This window comes from Hyaena hyaena, unplaced genomic scaffold, assembly GCF_003009895.1.
Source record: "Hyaena hyaena isolate Hyena2069 unplaced genomic scaffold, ASM300989v1 scaffold_443, whole genome shotgun sequence".
Taxonomy (NCBI): Eukaryota; Metazoa; Chordata; class Mammalia; order Carnivora; family Hyaenidae; genus Hyaena; species Hyaena hyaena.
Genome location: NW_024081075.1, coordinates 1,121,724 through 1,146,419, shown reverse-complemented (window position 1 = coordinate 1,146,419; position 24,696 = coordinate 1,121,724). Strand labels below are relative to the sequence as shown.

At 51.0% G+C, this 24,696-nt stretch overlaps 1 protein-coding gene across 1 annotated transcript; it reads left to right on the top strand.

Annotated features, from left to right (window-relative positions):
- Nucleotides 1-521: 521 nt before the first annotated feature.
- Nucleotides 522-18,950, top strand: NOL9 (nucleolar protein 9). Its single transcript, XM_039253229.1, has 12 exons — nucleotides 522-896; nucleotides 2,251-2,470; nucleotides 3,530-3,657; nucleotides 7,472-7,607; nucleotides 7,730-7,826; nucleotides 8,388-8,485; nucleotides 13,206-13,367; nucleotides 13,526-13,823; nucleotides 15,459-15,570; nucleotides 16,433-16,610; nucleotides 17,869-18,002; nucleotides 18,644-18,950. Exons 1-12 carry the CDS (start codon nucleotides 528-530, stop codon nucleotides 18,791-18,793), a joined length of 2,082 nt encoding a protein of 693 aa, XP_039109160.1. The 5' UTR covers nucleotides 522-527; the 3' UTR covers nucleotides 18,794-18,950.
- The last annotated feature ends 5,746 nt before the right edge of the window (nucleotides 18,951-24,696 follow it).

Here is a 24,696-nt window from a genome sequence, read left to right as displayed (position 1 = left end):
ACCAAATGAGACTGACTTTGAGTTGACCTCCTCCCAGTCCTCAGATTTCTGACACTGAAATTTTGAGCCAATCATCCTGGGTTCGCCTTCTTATCCAGGGTGTCCCCCTTCAGCCCAAAGACAACTGCATGCAAACACGGTATGCAAAGAGACTGGTTTTGTTTAAACGGCCAATCCTGGCTCTTTTTCTGCCAGAAAAAAAAAAAATTCCAAGTGGATTTCCGGAGAGGTGGCCCTGGACTCCGAGTGGGGAACCTGGCCGGGGTGGGGCTTTTGCATAATGTAAATAGGGCCCTCGGTGGGACGGCCCGATGGGGCGTGACCCAGGCTGCGGCCCCTGGAGCCTCCGGGCGGGCGGGAGCCTCCGGGGGGCCCGCGGGGGTGGGGGCGGCCCAGGTGCGCCGCCAGGGCCTCCCGCCAGAGGGCGCCCGCGGTCCCCAGGCCTCTACTTTCCGCCGCACGACGGGACGAGGGGCGGAGCGACCGGATCTCGGGAGAGTCTCGCGAGGCAGGCGCTCGCGGCCAACATGGCGGACGCGCAGTTGCTTCCCAAGCGAGTTCCTTGCCGCTCCACGTGGCTGCGGGCCCGCAAGGCCCGGCCCCAGCTCGTCCTCAGCCGCCGGCCCCGCCGCCGGCTCTGCGCCCTGCGCTGGTGCGGCCGGAGGCGCCTGCGGCGGCGGCTGCTCCAAGCCCAGGCGGCCGGCGCGGACTGGCGGGAGGGCGGCTGCCCGGTGTCGCGCTCGGCGGCCCGGAGGCCCAAGACCGCGGCCCGCAGCCCGGCCCCGGCCCCGGCGGCGGCGGCGGCCCCCGGCCCGACTTGCCCCGCGCCCCTCCCCATCCCGCCGGTGCGGCCGGCTGGCCCGGGCCGCGCGTTGCTGCTGCTGCCGCTGGACCAGGTGGGTCGCGCCGGGGGAGGGGGAGGCTGGCGGGCCGGGCCGGGGGGCGGGGGCCGCAGCCCGGACTCGCGGGCGGGGAGGAGAGCGTGCCGCGTCTGCGGGGTCTCGGGCCCCGGCTCGAGAGCGTTGCTCCCGGCGGCGGTGCTGAGCAGGCGGCAGCTGGGACCCTGGTGTGGAGTTAGTGCTGGGCCTTCAGAGCTGGAGGGGGATTTACTAGTAGTAAATACTAGTACCAGGTCACGTTGACCGGGTGCTTGGGATGCCAGGCTCTGTGTGCGAAGTGTTTTATGAACCCTCTTAAATACTCTCGGCTCTGTGGAGTCATTACTTTTATTCCCGTTAAGTAGAAGAGACTGAGGTATAGTTTAGGGAACTTGCTAAAAGGCGTACAGTAGGGGCTCAGCTAAGATTCAGACCCAGGCCTGTGCTCTTCACCTGCATGCTTGGTGTGGGAGGTCTTCCTGCTGTGCGGGGGGTGGGGGGGGTTTGAAAACCCAGGAATGGGAGAAACTTGGCAGGCGGTGGGCCTTGGTAGAGAGAGATCTGTGACCACAGCAGAACCCAGGTGATACGACCGTCCTGTCACCAGCCATCTCTGTAGCTGTGGTGGGACATGGAATTAGGTTTAAAATAATCAGTTCCTGATGGTTCCTTTAGTACAGTGTCTTATTAGGAATCCACCCCTTTTTGATACGTGAATAGCAATTAAGAGTTTTGAATTTTTTAAAAGTCTTTTTAATTTTTTTTTTCCCTTGAGAGAGAGAGCGTGAGCAGGGGAGGGTCAGAGAGAGGGAGACCCAGAATATGAAACAGGCTCCAGGCTCTGAGCTGTCAGCACAGAACCCAATGCCGGCTGGAACGCATGAACTGCGAGATCATGACCTGAGCCGAAGTTGGACGCTTAACCGACTGAGCCACCCAGGCGCCCCAAGATATTTTTTATTTTTTTAAGGGAGGGGATGCCTGGTTGGCTCAGTGAGTGGAGCATGCTACTTTTGGTCTCAGGGTCATCAGTTTGAGTCCCATGTTGGGCGTAGAGTTTAGTTTAAAAAAAAAAAGTTTTGAAATTTTCAGTCATGGGGACACCTGGGTGGCTAAATCAGCTAAGCATCTAACTCTTGATTGAGGCTCATAGTTCCATGGTTTATGGCATCAAGCCCTGCATTGGGCTCAGCGCTGACAGTGCAGAGCCTGCTTGGGATTCTCTCTCCCTCTCTCTGTACCCTTCCCCTGCTCACGCTTTCAGGAAGGAGTACGCTGTCTCTCAAAATAAATAACTTAAAAAAATTTCTCAGTCATTAATAACAGGAGTTGTAATGTTATTTCTTTTTTAAATCCCCCGTTTCCTTACTAGGGTTTTACTTTTAGTGGGATCTGTCGTGTGACGTGCCTCTATGGCCAGGTGCAGGTGTTAGGTTATACCATCAGCCAAGGCCACCCTGCCCAAGAGGTCTTCTCTACCTACACTCACTCTCGCCTTACTATCAACGCGGTCCATTACTCCATGCCTGAGAAAAGCAAGAAGGAAACGAAAAGGGAAGCCCGAGCTTTGCTCAGATCTCATCTTAACCGGGGTAAGGAAAATAAATGGATGATTTACAGAGGGTGTACTATAATCTGGCTAGTATTTTTATTTTTTTTATTAAAAACATTTTTTTTAATGTTTGTTTATTTTTGAGAGAGAGAGAGCGTGAGTGGGGAACAGGCAGAAAGAGAGGGCAACGCAGAATCTGAAGCAGGCTCCAGGCTCTGAGCTGTCAGCACAGAGCCCAGCACGGGGCTCAGGCCAGCGAAGCATGAGATCATGACCTGAGCCGAAGTTAGATGCCCCACTAACTGAGCCACCCAGGCGCCCCAGTAGTAGTTTTAGTTTTAGTTTTGTTTATTTGTTTTGAGAGAGCACCAGTGGGGGAGGGGCAGAGAGCGAGGGAAAGAGAGAGAATCCCAAGCCGGCTCCACACTGCCAGCCCAGAGCCCAGTGCGGGGCTCAGACTCACAATACTATCAGATCATGACCTGAGCCTAAACGCTTAACCAACTGAGACACCCAGGCGCCCCTAAGGCTAATATTCTCAGGTGCTTCCTAGTGCCTAGATATTGCACACTTTTCTGTGTCTATTTAAGGCTTCACATGGGTCCTGTGAGTGAAACTTGTTTTCACCATTTTTCAGATGCGAAAAGTTACCCAAGGCCACACAGCTAGTGTGTAGCAAAAGCCATCCTGGAGTGACTTTTCTCTCCATCCGGGCGTGTTCCTAATGTGCAGTATGGTTTCCGGCAGAAGGTCCTTAATGTAATTTCTGCTCTCAAAAAGTTGACAGTTCAGCCGAGGAGAAGGTAGTCCTCAACAGTGTAGAATTTAACGGAGTTACTGTTTCTCTTTCTTTCCTTTTCTTTTTTTTTTTTTTCATTTATTTTGGGGGGAGAGAGAGAGAGAGAGCAGGCCTGCACGCACAGGGGAGGGGCACAGAGAGAAGGAGCCAGAATCCCAAGCAGGCTCTGTGCTTGATCCCGTGAACTGAACCGTGCGATCATGACCTGAGCCGACATCAAGAGCTGGTCGCTTAACCGACGGAACCGCCCAGACGCCCCTGGAGTTACTGTTTCTAAGGCGCTTAATTTTCTCTTTACAGATGACCGATGTTGGGTGATGAAGAATTTCTCTCCGCTGTGTTCCATTGTGATGCTGGAGCAGCTGAAGACCCCCACCGTAAACTTCCTGGTCAGCCACCCGGGCTTATCCTACGTCTTCATGCAGGAGGTACGCCCAGCTTTCGTTGAGAGTTTTGCTCATTGCTTTGGCCAAAGCAGCCCTATCGGCTGACTACAGGGTGCCCGCGTGGAAGGGTGGGTGTCTGTCGCATGGCGCTGGAGCCTGTACAAAGCGTCGTGCGTGTGTGCAGTGAAACGGTTCATATAGAACGGTTTCCCTTTCCCTGTTTTATTCCCTGGTGGAAGCCGTTCTTTCATATCGTGGGTGTTTATGTGCCTTTTGGAATTTTTACTTATTTGTTTTTCCAAAGGTTTTTTTTGTTTTATTTTATTTATTTATTTATTTATTTTTTACAAATAGTTTATTGTCACGTTGGTTTCCGTATAACACCCAGTGCTCATCCCCACAAGTGCACTCCCCCATGCCCATCTCCTCCCTCCCCGCCCAGTCATCAGTCCTGAGTTCTCAGTATTCAAGAGTCTTTCATGGTTTGCCTCCCTCTCCCCCCGTTTCCCCCCTTCTTCTCCCCCACAGTCCTCCGTTAAGTTCCTCCTAATCCTCTTACACGTGCAATCATATGGTATTTGTCTTTCTCTGCCTGACTTACTTTGCTCAGCATAACACCCTCGAGGTCCATCCATGTTGCTACACATGGCCAGATTTCATTCTTTCTCATTACCATGTAGTATTCCATCGTATAGATAAACCACATCTTCTTGATCCATTCGTCTGTTGATGGACAGTTAGGCTCTTTCCGTGTTTTGGCTATTGTTGAGAGTGCTGCTATGAACTATTTTATTTATTTTTTAAATGTTTATTTTTGAGAGAGAGACAGAGGACAAGGGGGGGGGGGGGCAGAGAGAGAGAGAGGGAGACACAGAATCTGAAGCAGCTCCAGGCTCTGAGCTGTCAGCACAGAGCCTGACGTGGGACTCAAACCCGTGAACCGCGAGATCATGACCTGAGCTGAAGTTGGACACTCAACCGACTGAGCCCCCCAGGTGCCCCCTTTTTTGTGGTTTTGTTTTGTTTTCATCTACCTCTCAACGTGAGGCTCAAACGCCAAGCCTGAAGATCCAGAGTTGCATGCTTTACCGGCTGAGCCAGCCAGGTGCCTTGACTTGCAGAATTTTTAAAATGGTTATCTTTTTTTAATGATTATTTATTTTTGAGAAAGAGAGGAACAAAGCACATTTCGGGGAGGGGTGGCAGAGAGAGAGGAAGACACAGAATCTGAAGCAGGCTCCTGGGTCTGAGCTGTCAGCACAGAGCCTGGTGTGCGGCTTGAACCCACAAACCGTGAGATTGTGACCTGAGCTAAAGTCGGACGCTTAACCAGCTGAGCCACCCAGGTGCCCCAGAACGGCTGTCTTTTTATCTGGATTCTTTCACTTGAGACAGCGAATAAGTTTTCTCTGTGAACCTACTTCAGTGTACTTACACTTTTTTCTTCTCTCTCGTCTCCAAATCTTTGCTGGTCACGTTCTGAATTTCTTACAGTCAGGTTCTGTTGCTATAATTGTCTCTCGTGAGCCAATAAATTGAGCCTAATCTGTAGGCTTTTTATCAGGCTGACTGGATGTGAGGCATGGGGAAGAATCCGGGGATGACATGAGGCTTTTCAGCCTGACCGCCTGGGTGCCCGGAGTTACCGGGCCGCGGGCACCGTAGGAGGAGCAGATTGAGACGTTAACTTTGAGGTGCCCGCTAGTCTGTTGGCGGTGTCAAGTGGCCAGCTGCACGTGTGGGGCTGGAGCCGGGAGCGTTCAGCAGGACAGCCTAGAGGCCTTGCGATGGGATGACAACACCAAGGGAGCAGGTACAGAGAAACAAGGAGGTTCAAGGTCAATCCTTGGGCACTGAGACCAGCAGAGGGTCTGGATGAGGGAGCAGCAGAGGCTGAGACGGAGTGGTCGCTGACGTTAGAGGAAACCAAGTGAGTGTGGTCGAGAGGGGTTCAGAGGAGCTGGACGTGGACAGTGTGGCAGATGCTGATGGTGGGGGGGCCCTGAGAAGGGAGCTTGGGTGCAGGTGCGTGGTCTGGATGAGCGTGTCCGCAGTAGACAGCTGGGGGGGAGGGGCCTGGGGTGAGAGCAGCCCTCGGGTTTGAGAGTAAAAGGTTTTGCTTTTGTAGCGTTAAGTGGTAAAGGGAAGGAAAGAAGTGGCACAGTAGGTGGAGGAGTGTGGTCAGAGTTTTGTTTTTTTGTTAAGATGGACAGAAAAGACCCGCAAGTTTGGACGCAGCAGGCGGGAATGATCCAGAGCGGGAGGGTGCCCAGGGTGCGGCAGAGAGGGGTGAGGACCATAGGAGTGAGACGTCCGGAGGGAGGGCTTCTGGTGCTGGTGTCTGCAGGCCTGGGCGGCGGCCTTGGGAGCACAGGCAGCCACGGAGAGTAGGAGTAGCCGGAGAGTAGGAGTAGCCGGAGGAGATGGCCGGGGCGGGGTGGGGGGCAAGTAGAAGTTCTCTTCTGAGTGTTTCGTTTTGCTCCAGGAAGCGGATCAGGATCACCACTGAGCGGGAACGGAGCTAGTAAGTGAGTGTTGGAGGTTTGAGTGAGAGTAGGCGTGAAATGGGGGCAGGACAGCGCATCAGGTTGATCTAGTGCAGAAGCCAGCAGCTCGGCGACCATGTTTCCAAAGCCTTTGCTTCTTGTCAGCAAAAGTTCTGAACATTTTGATTTTTTCTTTTACGTTTAGTTTTAGCTTTGTTTCTCTTTTCTCCCGAGACTTCACCACCACAGTTTGTGTTCCTTATGCTCTTTCTGGGTAACTTCCCTCCCCCACCGTGTGGTACTACATTCTCATGTTACTTTTTCATGCCCGGCAGATGGTGAGCTTCATGCTTTCATGAAGATCCTCTTTTTTTTTTTTTTCCTCCCCAGAAGATAGAAGGTATTTTGCTCTCCGGGATTGATAGTTGAGCACAGTATAGAGTCTTTTCCTCAAAACCTTGCTCCACTGTTCTCCAGAATCCAGAGTTGCTGATAGGAAGTCACACACCAACCTGATTCTCGTGCCTTCGACGATGTCTTTATCCCGGGGGTGGCGAATTGCACGAGGACATGATGGTGCACGGGGGGGGCTCTTCCTTGATCTCTTCACCTTCACCCCAGAGGCCTTATTCCCTCCGAACCCCACCTGCGTCAGCGAGGGTCTGCTCCTCAGGCCTTGGGTTGCTACCGTGGTCACCTGATCCTTCTGCCAGAGCAGCAGTGGGTTAGCGGGCCCGCCTTCCACGTGCCTTCAGCTCCGTCTGCCTATGTTCCTTGTCTTTTTTTTTTTTTTTTTTTTTTTTTTATATTTATTTCTGAGAGACAGCGTGAGCAGGGGAGGGTCAGAGAGGGAAGGAGATACAGAAGCTGAAACAGGCCCCAGGCTCTGAGCTGTCAGCACAGAGCCTGACGCGGGGCTCAAACCCACGAACTGTGAAATTATGACCTGAGCCCAAGTCAAACGCTCAACTGGCTGAGCCACCCAGGCGCCCGTGTTCCTTGTTTTTTGACTTTATGTTTTTGGAGACCGCCTTGATGTTATTCTAAATCCCCATCCCGTTGGATAGCTCTGGTCTTGTGTGGAGTTGTTCGTGGAGCAATCACTTTTAAATGTGCACACGTTTCCCTTGGGGGGGGGGCTCCTGCAGAGGTGACGGCAGCCTGAAATACGTGTGAGCTAGGAGCGCAGGTAGGGGTGACTGCAGGGATAGCTGACGAGCCTTACGGAAAAGTTGGCTTTGAGCATGAGAGAAAGGAGAGCCAGATTTGTCTTTCGTAGCTCCCAACTGTTTGAGGTTTACTAGTCTAGCACTAGATGGAGAAATGTGCACCGTGTTCATCTTTCATCAAGCTTACATTGTTCATTTCAGAGCCCAACCTTCCAGATTAACTCTGAACATTTGGCTCTGAGGTCTGTCGGCATTAGAAGAGAGAAGAAGAAGAACGGCCTTCGTTTAACTGAGAGCGCCCTGTCCGCCATGGAAGAGCTCGTCACTGTGTCCTGTGGTGAGTGACGCGGAGTGATGCGCGCACTGCTCGTCCACCAAAGCCTCGGAGGGCTGTGATTCACGACTAGAGCCCTAAAGAAGGTGGCTAATTCTAGGTGTCGGTGTTTCTTTTGCCTCCAGAAGAGGTAGACGGCTGCCCTATCATTCTGGTCTGTGGCTCTCAGGACGTTGGAAAGTCAACGTTTAATAGGTGCCTGATGAACCAGTTGTTAAATAGGTGAGTGGTGGTTGGTTTGTTTGTGTTTGTTTTTGTTTAGACACGTTACTAGATTTGGGGCCTGAACTAGGATTTTTGACTTAAGGGACTAGGCGGCAATGCATGTCTTGACTTCTAAGTAGAGATCATCTATAAGCCCGTGCAAAGCTGCTCAGCTGAGCGATGACAGCGTCTGTTCTGCCGTGTTTCAGAGCTGGACAGTGGTGCTCTTGGGGTGTGCTGCCCTTGCTTACCCATGAGGGGCGGGGGGGTTGCCTGTCGCAGATTCTGTATTTGTCCGACCCAGAGGTTCAGAGTAGGGAGAAATTCTGTTGTATATCAAAAGTAAAGTTTTAGGGAAGACCCAGTTGTGCCCGTATTGTGAATGGATACAAATGGATACAGTGACCCTGCCTGCACATTTTCTTTTCATTGATTATCATCTTGGGAGCATCCAACCTAAAAGGCTCTATGTATAGGGTAGATTATGCCTCTGTGTTGCACAAAATCTCATAAGATCTGATACATTTTTTTGATATAATAAAGCTGCTAAGGTTTCCTTTATTCTTTTTAAATTTTCAGTATTTCCTGCGTTGACTATTTGGAGTGTGATCTGGGACAGACAGAATTTACGCCTCCAGGTTGCATTTCTTTACTTAATATTACAGAACCAATTCTAGGTATGTATTATACTTTTTTTTTTTTTTTTTTTCCAGTGTTTATATTTGAGAGAGACAGAGCACAAGCACAGGGAGGGGCAGAGAAAGAGGGAGACACAGAATCCATGGCAGGCTCCAGGCTCTGCGATGTCAGCACAGAGCTCAACAAGGGGCCGGAACTCACGAGCTGTAAGACCCTGACCTGAGCTGAAGTAGGACACTTCCCCGACTGAGCCATCCAGCCCCCCGCCACTTTTTAAATGCTTATTTATATTAGAGCGTATATTGTATACTTCTTAAATGTCTTGGTTTTGTAACTCAAGCAGGGTAGAAAAAACAAAGATATCAAAATATAAACGCGAATAAAAGAAAGTGTAAAAGTGAATATTGCCCTTCTCCCCCAAACTCATGGTCTTGCCATAACTGTTCCCCCAGCTTCCAAAAAAAAAAAAAAAAAAAAAAACTATGATAATTTTCTAGGGTTCCATTTTGGTAAATGGCACTGATATCTATTTTGTTTTGTATAAATCAGAAACATACCTTTCTATAGTATTTACTACATTTTACGTAACCCTACATAATGTCTAAATCTAGAAATTACGTTAACACGGTACTATTAACTAATCTACAGATTTTAATCAAAATCCATCAATTATCCTATTAATGTCTTTTTTATGGTTCAGAATCCAACCCAGCATTCCATGTTGCTTTTTTTTTCAATGGTGAAATATACAAAACAAAATACTATTCACTGCTTTAGCCACTGGTAAGTGTATAGTTCAGGGACTTTAAGTAGGTTTACAGTGTTTCGTAACCATCACCTACATCCAGAACTTCATCATCCCAAAGTGAAATGCTGTTCCCGTTAAATAGCACCTGCCCCTCCTCCTCTCCTTCCAGCTCCTGGTGACCCCTGTTTTGCTTTCTGTCCTGTGAGTTCGCTCATTCCAGGTGCCTCCTGTAAGTGAGGACATAACAATATCTGTCCTTCAGTGTATGGTTTTTTCACTAAGCATTTTTTTTCTTTTTGCTAATTTAAAAAAATTTTACTTATTTTTGAGAGAGAGAGAACTTAAGTGGAGTAGGGGCAGAGAGAAAGGGAAACAGAATCTGAAGCAGGCTCCGGACTCTGAGCTTTCTGTGTAGAGCCCAAAGAGGGGCTCAGACCCGCAAACTGGGAGATCGTGACCTGAGCTAAAGTCACACGCTTCCCCGACTGAGCCCCTAGGCGCCCCGACAAGAAGTCTTGTGAACACAGGTTGCCTTTCCAGTTTTTTAGCTCTTCTTTAATTTCTTTCAGCAATATTTTGTGATTTTCAGTGTGTAAGTCATTCACTTCCTTGATTAGATTACTCCTAAGAATTGGATTCTTGAGGCTATTACCATAAGTGGAATTGCTTTCCTAATTTCCTTTCCAGATTGTTCACTACTGGTGTATTGAAACACATGTGATTTTTCTGTGTTGACCATGTACCCTGCAACTTTGTTGAGTCCCCATATTACCTTTTTAGTAGGTTTCCTACGGATTTTTTTTTGGATTTTCTAGGTAGAAAGAAGATCATCAGCTGCGAGTAGAAATAGTTTTATGATTTCCTTTCCAGTTTGGATGCATTTAATTCCTTTTTCCTGTCTAAGGAAAGGCTAGGACCTCCATTATGGTGGTGAATAGAAGGAAACATCCATTTCTTCTTCCTCGTCTTAGAGGGAATGCCTTTCACCATGCTCTCAGCTGTGGGTTTTCATCGTCAGTTCGTTCCTTCTTCAGGCTGAAGAAGCTGCCTTCTCCTCCGAGCGTGTGGAATGTTTGTTATGAGAGGACATTGGGTTTTTGTCAAGTGCTTTTTCTGCATCTGTCAAGATACTTGTGTGATTTTTGTTTAGCTGACTTTTTAATTTGATTTATTCATTTATTTATTTTAAAAAGGTTTTTTATGTTTGTTTATTTAGAGAGAGAGAGCGAGAGCATGCGCATGAGCAGGGGAGGGGCAGAGAGAGAGAATCCCAAGCAGGCTCCAAGCATGGAGCCCAACTTGGAGTCTGATTCCACGAACTTTGGAATCGACTTGAGTTGAAATCAAGAGTCAGACACTTAACTGACTAAGAAACCCAGGCACCCCTGTTTAGTTGAGTTTTAACAGGTTTAAGATGTGATTTTTAAAGTAATCTTTACACTCGATGTGGGGGGTTCGAACTCACAACCCTGAGGTCAAGAGTTGCATGCTCTATTGACTGAGCCAGCCCAGCGCCCCTGTTTAGTTTTCTTTTAAAATACCAGGTTGCTGGATATGTTCTAGATTTGACAGACCTTTTGACAATGAGAATAAGTAGAACATTCATGTTGCTTTTACAGTTTCATCAAAACTAATTGTTTAAAACAGATTTAGCTCTTTAGCTAGTTTCATTGTTTCTGTTTTTCTTTTATGTTTTCTCCAGTGCATTTACTTTTTTACCCCTTAATATTTCAGTGGGTATTTCCCCAAATATAATGCTAATGCAGCCACTAAATCAGCAGCAAAGGTGCTGTAGTCCTGTCCCTGGTCCATCATCCAGCCGCCCGCGCCAGCCCAGCGTACGTTTGCAGATCTTTAGTCTTCAGTCTGGAGCAGTTCCTCCCGCTCTCCTTATCATTCATGACCTTGGCAGTTTGGAAGAGGACGTCAGTTGAGTGTCCCTCACGGCTTGATTAGAATGTGATGCCGTGTTCTCAGCGCATCATGTCCGCGAGCCGGCAGTTAGCCCTGTTCCCAGAGAGGTTGCCTCTCATCATTTGGTTGAGACGAGTGTCAGGGCTTTCCACTCTGTCTGTAACTAGGTGTGTTATTTGTTGTTTCTTTGGGCGTGTCACTGCCTGTAGATCCCCTCAGTGGACAGAGCTAGGAAACAAACGCACGTTTAAACCATACGTGCACGTACGTGTCTGTATGTGTAGTTTTTATTTATTAGGAGCCACAGGTTTACTGCAGTCACTCTGACGCCAGACTGATGCCCTGCGTTTATTCTAGTTAGTCTTCCTCCTTCTATGTCTTTTGTAAGTCCCATCTCTGATGAGAAGAACCCTGGCTGTGGTCACTGTCAGTGTCTTTACACGTTGACTCAGTCTCCTTCTATTTGTTCATTCCCTCTGCTACGCTGGCCACTTGGTCAGCAGTGGGCGGCCCCAAGGCCCTTTACCCTGCCTTTGAGGGGAGCCTTGCCAGCCCTGTCCCAGGTGGCCCAGCACCCACCGCCTTAACCAAGGCCCTCACCCTGCCGACCGTGGTGCCTTGCGGTCCTGGTCACCAGCCAGAGAAGGGAAGTGGGTCAGTCTTGACGGACTGGTGCTGCGGTTAGGAACGTCTGCTCTGGGGGTGCCTGGGGAGCTCCGTCGGTGAAGCAGGCGTCCAACTCTTAATTTCAGCTCAGGTCATGATCTCGCAGTTTATGGGTTCGAGCCCTGTGTGGGGCTGTGCTGACAGTGTGGAGCCTGGTTGGGATTCTCTGTCTCCCTCTCTCTCTGCCCTTCCGCCACTCACATTCTCTCTCTACCTCCCTTCCTCTCCCTGTCTCAAAAATAAATAAATAAACATTAAAAAAAAGAAAAAAAGGAGTGCCTTCTCTGGAGATGAGCCACCTGAGTTCAAGCTCAGTTGGTATCTACTAGGTGTATGACCTTGGTCAAGTTAATGTATATCCTCTATAAAAACGGGGATAGTAAGACTCCCTACCTCATACGATTATATGGAAGTCAGAGACTACGTGTGAAATACCTGGGGCACAGGAAGTGCTACGTGCTAGTAAGTGGTTGCTGCTGTTCGTTCTTGTCCAAGGATGGGGACGTTGGTTTTGTTCACAGGTGTTTCCCAAGTTGCTAGAAAAATGCTCAGTGTGTTGGCACTCAGTAAACGAATGGCCATATTAAGACACAATAGGAATTGGGATTAACTGTATGTAACAGTGAGGGGCCGCCTGGGCGGCTCCATTGGGCACGTGTCCGGCTTCAGCTCAGGTCATGATCTCCCTGTTCATGAGTTCGAGCCCCCATCAGGCTCTGTGCTGACAGCTCAGAGCCTGGAGCCTGCTTGGGATTCTGTTCTCCCTCTCTCTCTCTCTCTGGCCGTCCCCTGCTCATGCTGTCTCTCTCAAAAACAAACATTAAAAAAAAAATGAGGATGTTTTTGTATTAAATTTAAAGCTAAGGTTTTTTTGTTTTTTTTTTGAGAGAGAGAGGGCACAAGTGAGCGAGGGACAGAGAGAGAGGGAAAGAGAAGCGGGACTTGTGTTCACCTGTTGTGGGACTTAAAGTCACGAACCCTGAGAGATCATGACCTTAACGACTGATGCCCCCCGAGGTGTCCTGAAAGCTTAGGTTTCTGGAAATGGAATACAGCTCTTCCTGTTGGTAGGATGGTCTTCGATTTGTTTTTGTTTTTGTTTTTTAACTTTTTTTAAATGTTTTATTTATTTCTGAAGGAGAGAGAGACAGTGTTAGCAGGGGAGGGTCAGAGAGAGAGACACACACACAGAATCTGAAGCAGGCTCCAGGCTCTGAGCTGTCAACACAGAGCCTGACGCGGGGCTCGAACCCACGAACCGTGAGATCATGACCTGAGCCAAAGTCGGACGCTTTTAACTGACTGAGCCACCCATGCGCCCCAGGATGGTCTGATTTCTTACGAATGTTTGTTACTGGGAATGGCCGAAGCAAGGCCCTCCCCTCCTTTCAAATAGTCCTAGATCCAAACTCTTACCTTTATCTTCCTAGGACCGCCTTTCACCCACCAGAGGACACCACAGAAAATGGTTTATTATGGGAAACCTTCTTGTAAGAACAACTACGAGAATTATATTGAGATAATAAAGTACGTGTTCAGCTCCTACAAGAGAGAGGCCCCTCTCATCGTCAACACGATGGGCTGGGTGTCAGGTAAGCCCGCAGAGGCGCCTCTGGCAGCAGAGGATGGCGGTACGGATAAGCTTCCGGCCTCAGGCGTCAGATCCTTTCTCTGGCAGCTAGCGGTGCGCTTTCCCTCAGAGGCATGTCTCTCCGTTTCGTGCCGACCGCCCGTGTCCTCTTCCTCACAGACACGGGGCTCCTGCTGCTCGTCGACCTCGTCCGGCTGCTGGCTCCCAGCCACGTGGTCCAGTTCAGCTCCGGGCGGAGCAAGTACATGCCCAGCCTCACCCCCGACTACGTGGACAGTATGGACGGCCTGTACACGAAGAGCAAGTCCAGGATCCGAAACAGAGGCTTCCATCTGGCGGAGTTTGCAGAGAGTTTGGAATTTGCTGATGAAGAAAAGGAGAGCCCGGTTGTGTTCACTGGACATAAACTGATGTGCGTCCAGTCGGACTTCGCATTTAGGAAAACTCCAAGAAATAGGTAATTAAACCGTCATGGCCGGAGGATCAAGTTCTCTTCAGGTGTAGCAAGCCTGACCGCCCTCAGTCCCTTAAAAGGAACACGTCCTCTCAGAATGGTCCCGTCCCCGGCCCTCTGCGAGCTGCTGGATGGATCGGCTGTGTCCCAGCCGTTGTTTTCCCGGTCCCCACTGAAGATGGTTTAATTTTCAGAAGTTTTTTTTTCTTTGTTTTTTTGTTTTAATGTTTATTTTTGATAGAGCACAAACGGGAGGGGCAGAGACAGGAAGACACACGGTACTTAACCGGCTGAGCCACCCAGGCGGCCAGATTTTTAGTTTTTTAGTTTTTTGACTTTACGATAGTATGAAAGCAATACACATTCGTAGACACTGTACTTTGAATTTTTTTTTTTTTAAGTATTAGGAATTTTTTTAATTTTTTTTAATGTTTTATTTATTTCTAGGAGAGAGAGAGAGAGACAGTGTGAGCAGGAGAGGGTCAGAGAGAGAGAGTCACAGACTCTGAAACAGGCTCCAGGCTCTGGGCTGGCAGTCAGCACAGAGCCCGACGCGGGGCTCGAACCCACGAACCACGAGATCATGACCTAAGCGAAAGTCGGACGCTTAACCGACTAAGCCACCCAGGCGCCCCTGTACTTTGAATTTTGAATTTTGATCTTTTCCTGGGCAAGCGATACAATGTACGGTACTGTGTCCTGATGCCGGGCAGAGGTGGTGCCTGCCGCTCCACTCAGCCCCGAGGGTGAGCACGGGGTACAGACCACCATTCTGTACCCACATGACACGGACTTTGTGTCACGTGACTCTGCTCGGCAGTGGACTAACGTGCGCGCCCGGAGCATGTTCAGGGTAGACTAGGGCTAGCTGTGACGTTCGGTAGGCAAAGTGTTGTGGTGGTGTTGTTTTTCTTTTATGTTTGTTTATTTTTGTGGGAGAGCACAAGCAGGAGAGAGGCAGAGAGAGGGAGACACAGACTCCAAAACAGGCTCCAGGCTCTGAGCTGCCAGCACAGAGCCCGATGTGGGGCTTGAACCCATGAATCCTGAGATCATGATGCTCAGCTGACTGAGCTGCCTGGGCGCCTCGGTAGGCAAGGTGTCTTAAAGGCATTTTCACCTTCCTGTATTTTCAGCCTCTGGTGGGTGTATGAGGACGAAATCACATCATAAGTTGAGGAAGACCCATAGCCGGAAGCGGCCTCCAGCTCTGGTTGCCAAGAGCCTTTATTTTTTTAAATGTTTTATTTATTTCTGAGAGAGAGAGAGAGACAGCAGGAGCAGGGGAGAGGCAGAGAGAGAGGGAAACACAGACTCTGAAACAGGCTCCAGGCTCCGAGCTGGCAGCACAGAGCCCGACGCGGGGCTCGAATCCACGATCCGTGAGATCATGACCTGAACCAAGGTCGGACACTCAACCGACAGCCCCCCAGGCGCCCCAAGAGCCTTTATTTAAAGGCGAGTCTTTAGGCATCATGTTTTTCCAGTGCGTTTACAGAAAGGCAGGGTGTGCCAGTGTCCAGGTGGGAACGTGTGCTCCGTGTAGGTACAAAGTGTGTCACGAGCAGGGTGCGAGCGCGTGAGCAGGAGGTGGGTGTGTGAGGTGAAAGCTCTGCTTCTTTCTGATTTACTTTTCAGAGAGTCGCATAACAAAGTTCTCCGTGACCTGGCGGTGCTGGGTTACCTCGGCCAGCTGCAGCCCCCGGTGCCAAAACCGCTTTATCCTTTACATGGTCTGACACCCTACCAGGTAACCTGAACTTGTACAAGGACTTGTCTTTGTTTACTTCACGGACACTTGTATGGCTTCCTGGGAGCAGCCTGTTCTTCTAGCCTCTTGCCCCCGGAGCAGCCCTGTTCTATAGCTTCTGTGACTGCGTGTTTACAGGTGGGAGGTTGAACAGTCTCGCTTGAGAGTCCGGGCTCTTAGCTGCTGCCCTCTGTTGGGCACAACTGTGCTTCGTGCTGGTTCAGAAAGTTCTGCCTGGGGGGCTCAGTCATTTAAGCGTCTGACTCTTGATTTCCACTCAGGTCATGATCTCAAGGTTCATGGGTTCCAGGCCCTCATCAGGCTCTGCACTGACAGTACAGAGCCTGCTTGGGATTCTCTGTCTCTCCCTCTCTCTCTGCCTCTCCCCTGCACACACTTGTGCGCGCGCTCTCTCTCTCGCTCTCTCGCTCTCTCTCAAGAATAAACATTGTATTAAATATTTAGTCCGTATTTGTTAGTGTTTCCATTCTGTTCAGATACTTTTTGGTAAGCACTTTGGCCAACATAGCTAACTTCCTGTTTTTCCTTCTTTCTTTATTCCTTTTTCTTTCCTCAGTACTTATTTATTTGAGAAAGTGCAAGCAGGAGGAGTAGAGGGAGAGAGAGGGGACAGAGGAGCTGAAGCAGGCTCTGTGCTGACAGCAGCGAGTCTGATGTGGGGCTCGAACTCAGGAACTTCAAGATCATGACCTGAGCCAAAGTCGGATGCTCAACCGACCGAGCCACCACCCTGGGTGCCTCTGGCCGACATAACTTTAGATAGCTGGTTAGTCAACTTTTAAAAATTAAAAGTAATCTTTCCATCAATGGTAATTGAGGGAGACGCACATTTATCTTCTAGGTTCCTTTCAATGCAGTTGCTCTCCGGATCACTCACGCCGATGTCGCTCCTACCCATATATTGTACGCTGTGAACGCCAGCTGGGTTGGTCTTTGCAAGATCCTGGATGATGTCAGAGGATATGCAAATGGGCCGATCCTGCTCGCCCAGACTCCAATCTGTGATTGTTTGGGATTTGGTGAGTGAGAGTAACATTTGTATCTATCTACCGAATTGAACCCCTTTTCCACCTGTAGGTGGCTGGTCTTGACCTTGTATCTGTCTCCCAGCTGGAGTGGTCAGAGTGTCTGTAGCTTCTATACAGTGGGCCTGGGGGCTTGTGGGCAGGAAGGAATAGGCGTTTTCTCTGCTTCTGCCACCTCTATGTCTAGGATTCTTTAGGGCCCGGTCATGGCTTTCTTCTCACTTGACTGTTTTCTCTAGGCCATCTGCCCTCGTGCGGGGGCCCCAGACCCATCTTCAGGCCGATCTCACTGGATCTCTGTAGCCTGACTGCATGTCTGAGTTCCAAGCCCACGTTAGCAGCGCATGTCTTCACCTGGGTATCTCACTGACTTCTGAGTCCCGGTCTGAGACCGAGGTCCTGATGCTCTCCCTAGGTCCCCTCCCATCCAGCATCCTCTCCTGTTCCCAGGCCTGTGAAGAGTCCTTCAAATATTCTCTTTGGTGTTCAGGCCAGAGCCCTGGGTCCCCCTGGCACCCTCTAGTCTTTATTCACCACATCCAACTCACTCGCGGGTTTGGTAGCTTGTTTCCAAAGTATGTCAGATTCCTGCATCTTGTCTCTTCTTACTCTGCCGGTCTGAGCCACCATTTCTGTGCTGGACTTCACAAGGTGACCTGAGGACAGACGTTACTATGTCACACCCCGGTGCTCCCCGTCACATGGGCCCAGGATCATTGGCCGCATAGTGCTTCGGGGCCCTTCCTCCTCCACCAGGCCTACCCCACGTGATTGTGTCCCTGGCTCACTTCAGTCAGTAAATGTCGGCGTAGGATTCTAGGCGGGTGCTGGACTTCATGTAACCCAAAATTAGCAAAACCCTTAAGTAATTATGTTTTTGCTTTATATAATACTATGCAGAAGTGTTTCCATACAAACTGTGTCACCTGGTACAGACCATGGAGAGGGAATTGGGGATGGGGAAAGATTGAGTCGTCGCTCCGTTCCCCGCGGTGCCTTTTCTCCCTGGTCTGTGTGCGCGGTTCTGAAGGCAGCCTGGGACGCTAGCAGGTGGCACGTCGGTTCCTCACAGCTAAACGAGGAGTGGACCAGGAGTCGTCACATAACTCCCGTCTCTTGGAACTTTGTATTTTCAAAGCAAAACATAGTTGAAATTTAAATTCTTCTTTTAAAAGCCATTCTTTGATTCTCAGTGGTAGGGAGAGTTACTGTTTCCCAGAAAGGATGTTTGTGTGTTTTGTGTGTCTTCAAGGCATTTGTAGAGGGATCGACATGGAAAAGAGGCTGTACCACATTCTCACTCCTGTGCCCCCAGAAGAGCTAAGAAATGTGAACTGTCTCTTGGTCGGAGCCATTTCTGTTCCGCAGTGTGTCTTCAAGAGCCAGGTGGGTACCTCCACTCCCAGGGCAGCCCTGCAAGTAGCTGGTCATGTCCATGGCAGAGAGAGTCATGGGAACACGTTACCATGTGGGAAACTCACACTTGGTTGTAGAAGCTGGATGAGGCAGATAGAGTGTCAGGGTGGCCTCAGAGGTCCAGGGCCATGAATTGCCTCCATTTGTGGTCAGGGGCCCCGTGGGAGAGCCATTATCCCGGGAGTAACTGGGAGAAGAGATCAGTGCTGACCTCCCCAGGGTCACCCCTTCCTGCGGATGGTCTTGGGGCGCATCGGTGGGAAGGTCATGTTGGCGAAGGGCATCTGTGCGGTGGCCTGGAAGCCAGACCGTAAGGCCATGGCCGCCCCACCCTCCTAGCTGCTTGTCCTAACTCGTGCGAGAGAGAAACACCCATGCCCACTTACTCTCGGTTGATGTGTTTGTGGAGTTGAATAGGACAGAGAAAGGAGACAGTGACCTTTGTGACTGGGTCGTCCAAGGGGGGTGGGGGGACCAGAGGCTTTAGGAGTGCGAGGGCTTCCTCAGACTCTCACTTTTAACAGTATTTTCTGGGGAAGAAATGAAATACTGCAAACTTGGACTGGCGGGATTGGGGACTTTCCCTCATTCTCTTTGTGTTTCTATTGCAGCGTGGGCTTGAAGGGACAATACCTTACATCACGACAGATTATAATTTTAAACTTCCTGGAGCATCAGAGAGAGTTGGAGCAAGAGAATCCAAGGAAACACGTGAAGAGAAAGTTCACCCAAAACCTAAGCTCCATCGAAAAATAAACTGATACTGACGTCATTAATAGGGGAAGGAGCTTTTCTGCTAGAAACGTGTCTCGGCCGTCAGGCTGACCACAGTGGCGGGAATTATGCAGCTGCGTAGCCAGCAGAGCTCTCTGGGTTCCTCGTGGATCTATTGAGAGTAAAGTTAACTCTTTTTTTTAATGCTTTTATTATTTATTTTTGAGAGAGAGACTGAGCGGGGGAGGGGCAGAGAAAGGAAGACAGAGTCTGAAGCCGGCTCCAGGCTCTGAGCTGTCAGCACAGAGCCTGACCTGGGGCTCAACCTCACAAACCATGAGACCGTGACCCGAGCCACCCAGGCACCTCTCAATTTCATTCTTTCTAAAGCTGTGTGACCTAGAGCTCTGCTCTAGTGATCTGTGTGGTTCATCATACTTGCTGTTTTATTTTCTAAGAGTTAAAGCAACAGGAAAAAGTTTGTACTTCATTAGTACAGAAAGAACACAGTTGATTCCTCAAAAAATTCTTCAACGTCCTGGTTTTTGGAATCTGAATAAAAAGAGGGAAACCGAGGCCACAGAAATCTACCAAAGAGGAAGGAAGGCCGGCCAGTGGGGTCGCGAGCATAACAGGATGTGGGGGCCCCCCTTGAGCAGCGACGGCAGACCGGCCAGGAGGTCTGGCGGCGGGGCCCACCTGTGGACCGTCAGGGCCGGGCGGTCATTCTCATCCCGTTGTTTGATGCTGTCCACATTCTCTTCCATTCCCGTGGCCTGGTGTGTCCGGTGTTAAAAGATCATGTTTGGTCTGTCAATTTAATCAAGGGTAATAGATAAAAAGTTTGGACTCAAAAAAACCCTTTGTGTTTTGGGGGGATTTTTGATTGTTTTCATCTGATGGCTTAAAGCTGAAAAAGTTGCTCTCAAATCCAGGAAACTTCTCCCGTGGCCTTGTTAAAACTGTCCCAATGGACTTCTCGCCTGAGAATGAAGACACACTGTGCGCAGAGCCGCATACCAGGCTGCCGGGAAGGGCTGACAAGGCGCCTGTGGAAAGCCCCGTCTTGCCTTGGACAGCTGGACCTGAATTTGTACGGACGGACGGACCGCTCTGTGCCACTGAGCGCTTCCTCCGAGGGGGACAGGAGGCCGGAGATGATGCCATTCTCCTGGGTGGCGTGGGGAAGATGGTGGAAATTCATCGTCCTGGTTGGCATAGATCCTGATCCTCCAGGGTTGGAAGTGGTTTTGGTAACAAGGTATCAGGCGGGGCCGTGTTCTTTGTGCGCTTAGGTCAGGGAGAAGCTGATGGAGGTAGCGTTTCAAACTAGGCTTGTGAATTCCAGCTTCTGCAGGTGTGTGGAAGGCTGCTCGTTCCGACGCGACTTGTAACACGTGTGTTCATTCAAACCGTCGGTTCTCATCGTCCTGCCTCCCTCGTGTCCCCTCGTGTCCCGGACACCCACACTCACGGTCTCACCGGAACTCTGCCACCCTCCAGGACTGGTTGTGATTCCCTAGACTGTTTAAGGTCTGACTTAGCTGCCTCTTATTTGTATATAAATTTACCTCGTGTGTGTTGTTGGGTCTCGGCCTTGCCAAGAATTTTAACAACGTGTCAGCAGCTTTTTGCCTCCTTCCCTACTCCTTGTGTCTGTACAGCGACCCCCACTCCAGGCCACTGGCCACAGGCGCCCAGAGGAAGGAAGGTGGTGCCCTGGCGCTTGCATTTCATTCAGCCCGGGCCTGCCTTTGGCCCGATACCCGCCCCACCCCGCTCTTCAGGGTTGTCCACGAGTGACAGAAACAAGCGTTGCCACTAGAGGGAGCTGCCCGCCACCAGTCAGCTGGCCATCGGGCTAGCGGGGGCCAGGAGCCTGCCTGGGACATCCTGGAGGCTGAGACCCTGGGGACTGGGCTCTCTGGCTGGCTCGGTGGGCCTGGTCAGACTGGCAGTGGTGCCAGCCACCCCGGATGTCAGTCCCTTCCACTGTCAGTGTCACCAGGGCTTTTTGTCGTTTCTGCAGTCTTAGGGGTCAGAGTATGGTAGTAAGTTCTGTACTGGAGCTATTCTTAAGAAAAATTCCATTTGTGTGTGTGTGATTCCATGCTTATTTCAAGGAAAAGAAAAAATATGACTCAGAACTTGAAACTCCTGGTTGCTCCTTTTGTGGTTCTTTTAATGAGGTTCCTCTACAGGAAAGATGTGAAAATAGATAACAGATTCTTGGATCCTGGGGTTTTATTTTGTAAACAGAGTTCAGCTCCCAGCTGTCCTGTTAGCCCTGGGGGCGGGGCATGGAAACCAGGTCTGAGAAAGCGGAAAGGGCTAGATGAGCTGGCCCTTCAGGTGCCTTGAATGTTTGCGAAATCGGTCTGGAAGAGGCCTGCGGGTGGGGGGGGCGGAGGCCCTGGGCTGGGTGGGCAGAGCCCACCCCTCTGCTGAGACCACCATGCTGTGCCGAGCGGCTGCTTACCTGCCGGGCTTGGTTTCTGCCTAGCAGAGCGAGCACCAGAGGACACGGGAGCAGGTGCCTTCTGTTGTGCCAGACGGGGATTTTTTTTTTTTAATTGTCCAGTTTCTAGCTCCGTCACTTAGGCTTTGATGTGGCCATTCACTGGGTAAGGCAGCAGGCTTTGATGTCTGAGCTCTAAATTGGAATCCAGAGGGGCCGCGGGCCGGCCGAGGGACTGTATAAGAGATATTTGACCTCAGCCTGTTTACTTCTAAGACGGGATGGTGGTGGTTGTTCCGTGGGGTGCCTGTGCGTGGGGGGCGGTGTAGGCAGGGACCAAGATGGCGATCCTCCCCGTCACTGGGTCGGAGAAACTAAAAGTTTAAATCCACAGCCGTCTTCCCTTTCCAGCCAGGTATACTGTCGTCACAGCCGGGGACGTGGGTTCCGCACCTTCCACTGAGTCCCCGTTCCCAGAAGTTCTTCGTAGACCTCCACTTAACTGCTTCTCGGACTGTGTGAACACACGCAGAACGTGGTGTTAGGTCCGCCGCCGCCTGGGCAGTCGCTCTTGCCTGGCGGGGTTCTAAACGGGGTGCTTTACGGACTGGCTGTCCCGCCGCGTGTGTGGTGTCCCGTGCAGCTCTTCTCAGTTATCACATGAACTTCTGTATCATTAAAGATGTTTGAGAACATGGATTTAATTGTGTGATTTTATTGTGTACACACAGGCCCATTTTGTTCCAGGGAATTATTCGAACACAGGAGAAATTATGACAAAGGCTGGGAGAATAAAGCTCTGGGAAGTGGCATCTGGGCGCCAGAGCAGGGGAGACAGGAAACCCCAGCAAACGCCAGTGCTCTCTCCTGGCACAGTGCCGAGTGCAGTGGGAGTTGAAGTTTGGTTTGGGCCCAAGGACATAAGGTTAGAATATGCTGTATCCCTTTTGGACCGTGTCGGAGAGCGTGTTGCTCCCGGAGAAGCTCGGACTAAAGAGGGACACCGGCCGGGGTCTGCGCCCGGAGCCGCCTCAGCGATGCGAGCTCAGCAGCTCCGTCCTCACACCACACGCTGGCCTGGCAGAGGGGAGGGGCCCTGGCCGACCAGCCCTGACCCTGACCGGTGGCAAAAAAAAAAAAAAAAAAAATACGGGCGCCAGCTGCCGCAAGGGGGAGGGAGACCGTGAGGTGCAGGGCCTCTAAAGAAAGGCTTTGCCAGGGAAAGTGGGGCAGAGGGTAGCTGGGGGCCAGTCACCAGGACCCACTCGGAGGCCAGGGGCAGCAGGTCCAAGCTGGGAATGCGGGGAGCTGAGTAAGCAAAGTCAGCAAATAGTACTGAGCCTGCGGACAATGTGTTGGGCTGGGAAGCTGGGGGTTGCCATGGCGACGGGCTGTGATGCCACTGTGGTGCTCAGCGGACTGTGGCATGGGTTTTTCTAAGGCTTTGGAAGGTGTCTGGGCTGTGAACGTCTGTCGGGCAGGGAGAGGCCACCAAACTGAGCACCCCTTCCTGCCGAGGCTGGCCGGCCGCTGCTGGCTGTTGGCATTGCAGAGATGAGGGTCTTCTTCATGGTGTTACTTCCCAAGAAAGGAGGGAAGGCGCCCGCCGGTGCAGCCAGCCCAGCGAGAGCTCTTTTCCAGGGAGCCAGTGGGTACCTGGGGACAGAAAGGGAGAAAACCAGGGAACCAGCTTTAACCATGGCCGCAAAGCCCATACCTCCAAATGGGCTGCACCCAGGGGCCCTTGGTCCGCGGGGCTGAGAGCTCAGTGGTTTTCTGTGCAGACGATCCAGTTGGACAGGATCAGCCTGGGACAGAATCTGGGAGAAGCCCTCTGGTGTTGGGTCTGAAGGTGGCCAGAGACCTGTGTGAGTGGCTAGCACGCAGCTCTAGGGCCATGCACGGTGCCATCAGGGGGCAAGTGTGAATCCGGTCCTGGCGGAACGTGGGCCTCCACCCCCAGCTGGCTCAGCCTCTGCCCGGGAAGCAGTGAGTGTTTTCTGCCTCTTTGTCCAGCAAGGAGGGTTGATGACCCAAAGTGAGAAGAGGAGGCCTTGCGGGTCTCTGAGGGGCCTCTACCCCGCGCTTGCGGAATTAGTCTGAGCCCTGGAAGCAGCTCTCCGGGGCTGGGCATTTCTGTCCTTTTTGATTGGTGAGTTAGTGAAGTGAGAGCATGGAAGGCGAGGGTTTCCCAACCAGTTTTAGCCACAGCAGCTCTGATTTATGGCTACAGGTAATGTCCTGTCTTCCGAGAAGGTGGGAGGGGGAGGCTTTCATCATAGCCACCCAACTCCTGGTGAGGCGCCTGGGGGGTCTCTGTCGGTCAAGCGTCCCACTTCGGCTCAGGTCATGATCTCATGGTTCGTGGGTTCAAGCCCCACATCAGGCTCTGCTGACAACTCGGAGCCTGCAGCCTGCTCTTGATTCTGATTTTCTCTCTCTCAAAAATAAATAAACGTTAAAAAAATAGCTCTAGTAGTGGGGCGCCTGGATGGCTCAGTTGGTTGAGTGTCCAGGCTCTTAGTTTTGGCTCAGGTCATGATCTCACAGTGTGCGCTGACAGTGCAGAATCTGCTTGTGATTCTCTCCTCTCTCTCTCTGCCCCTCCCCTGCTCGAGCTCTCTTTCTCTTTCAAAAATAAGTAACATTAAAAAAAATTTTTTTTTTCAGTCAGTTGGGCGTCCGACTTTGGCTCAGGTCGTGATCTTGCAATTCGTGAGTTCGAGCCCCAGGTCCAGCTCTGTGCTGACAGCTTGGACCCTGGAGCCTGCTTCAGATTCTGTGTCTCCCTCTCTCTCTACCCCTCCCCTGCTTGCACTCTCCCTCTCAAAAATAAGTAAACATTTAAAAAATTCTTAAAAAAATAAACTGCTCTTGTGACAGAACTGACAAGCTGCCCCAGAAGGGCCAGTGGTGACACTCATCCGCTTCCTCTCTGAGATGGAGGGCGGGGGGGTGGGGGGAGGCAGGTGCTCCGGGACCCTGCAAACTCATGTTTGTGCATTAAGGTTGTGTCCCATTGCTAGAATGGTCTGGCCCATGTCCCTAGGCCTGGTCTTTGTGGCTCTCAAGAAAGGCCTCGAAAGCCCTCTTAAACCATCAGTATTTTTAAGCACTCTTGATATGTGCAATGACACACTTTGGTGGCGGGTATCAGGAATGTGAGCGTGGAATCAAATAGCATTCCAGCACCCCAGAGCCCTGGCCCGGGGAAACACCCTCTTCCTGGCCAAAGAGAAATGGTCTGGGGACGCACCGGCCACTGACTTCTGCACACAGATGAGAGAACCCATTCTGGCCCCCGCCCCCCGCCACGCCCCTGGCTGGCCTGAGACAGATCTGTGAAGCAGGCAGTCATGAGGAATTGCTCCCAACACCCACGGAGGCTCTTCAGTGCAGGGCTATTCCCAACCATGAGGAGGGCTGCACGGCTGACGCCCCTCTGCTCACCCCGCAGCACAGCTTACGTAGCGCGGCTGGTCTCTGCTGGGG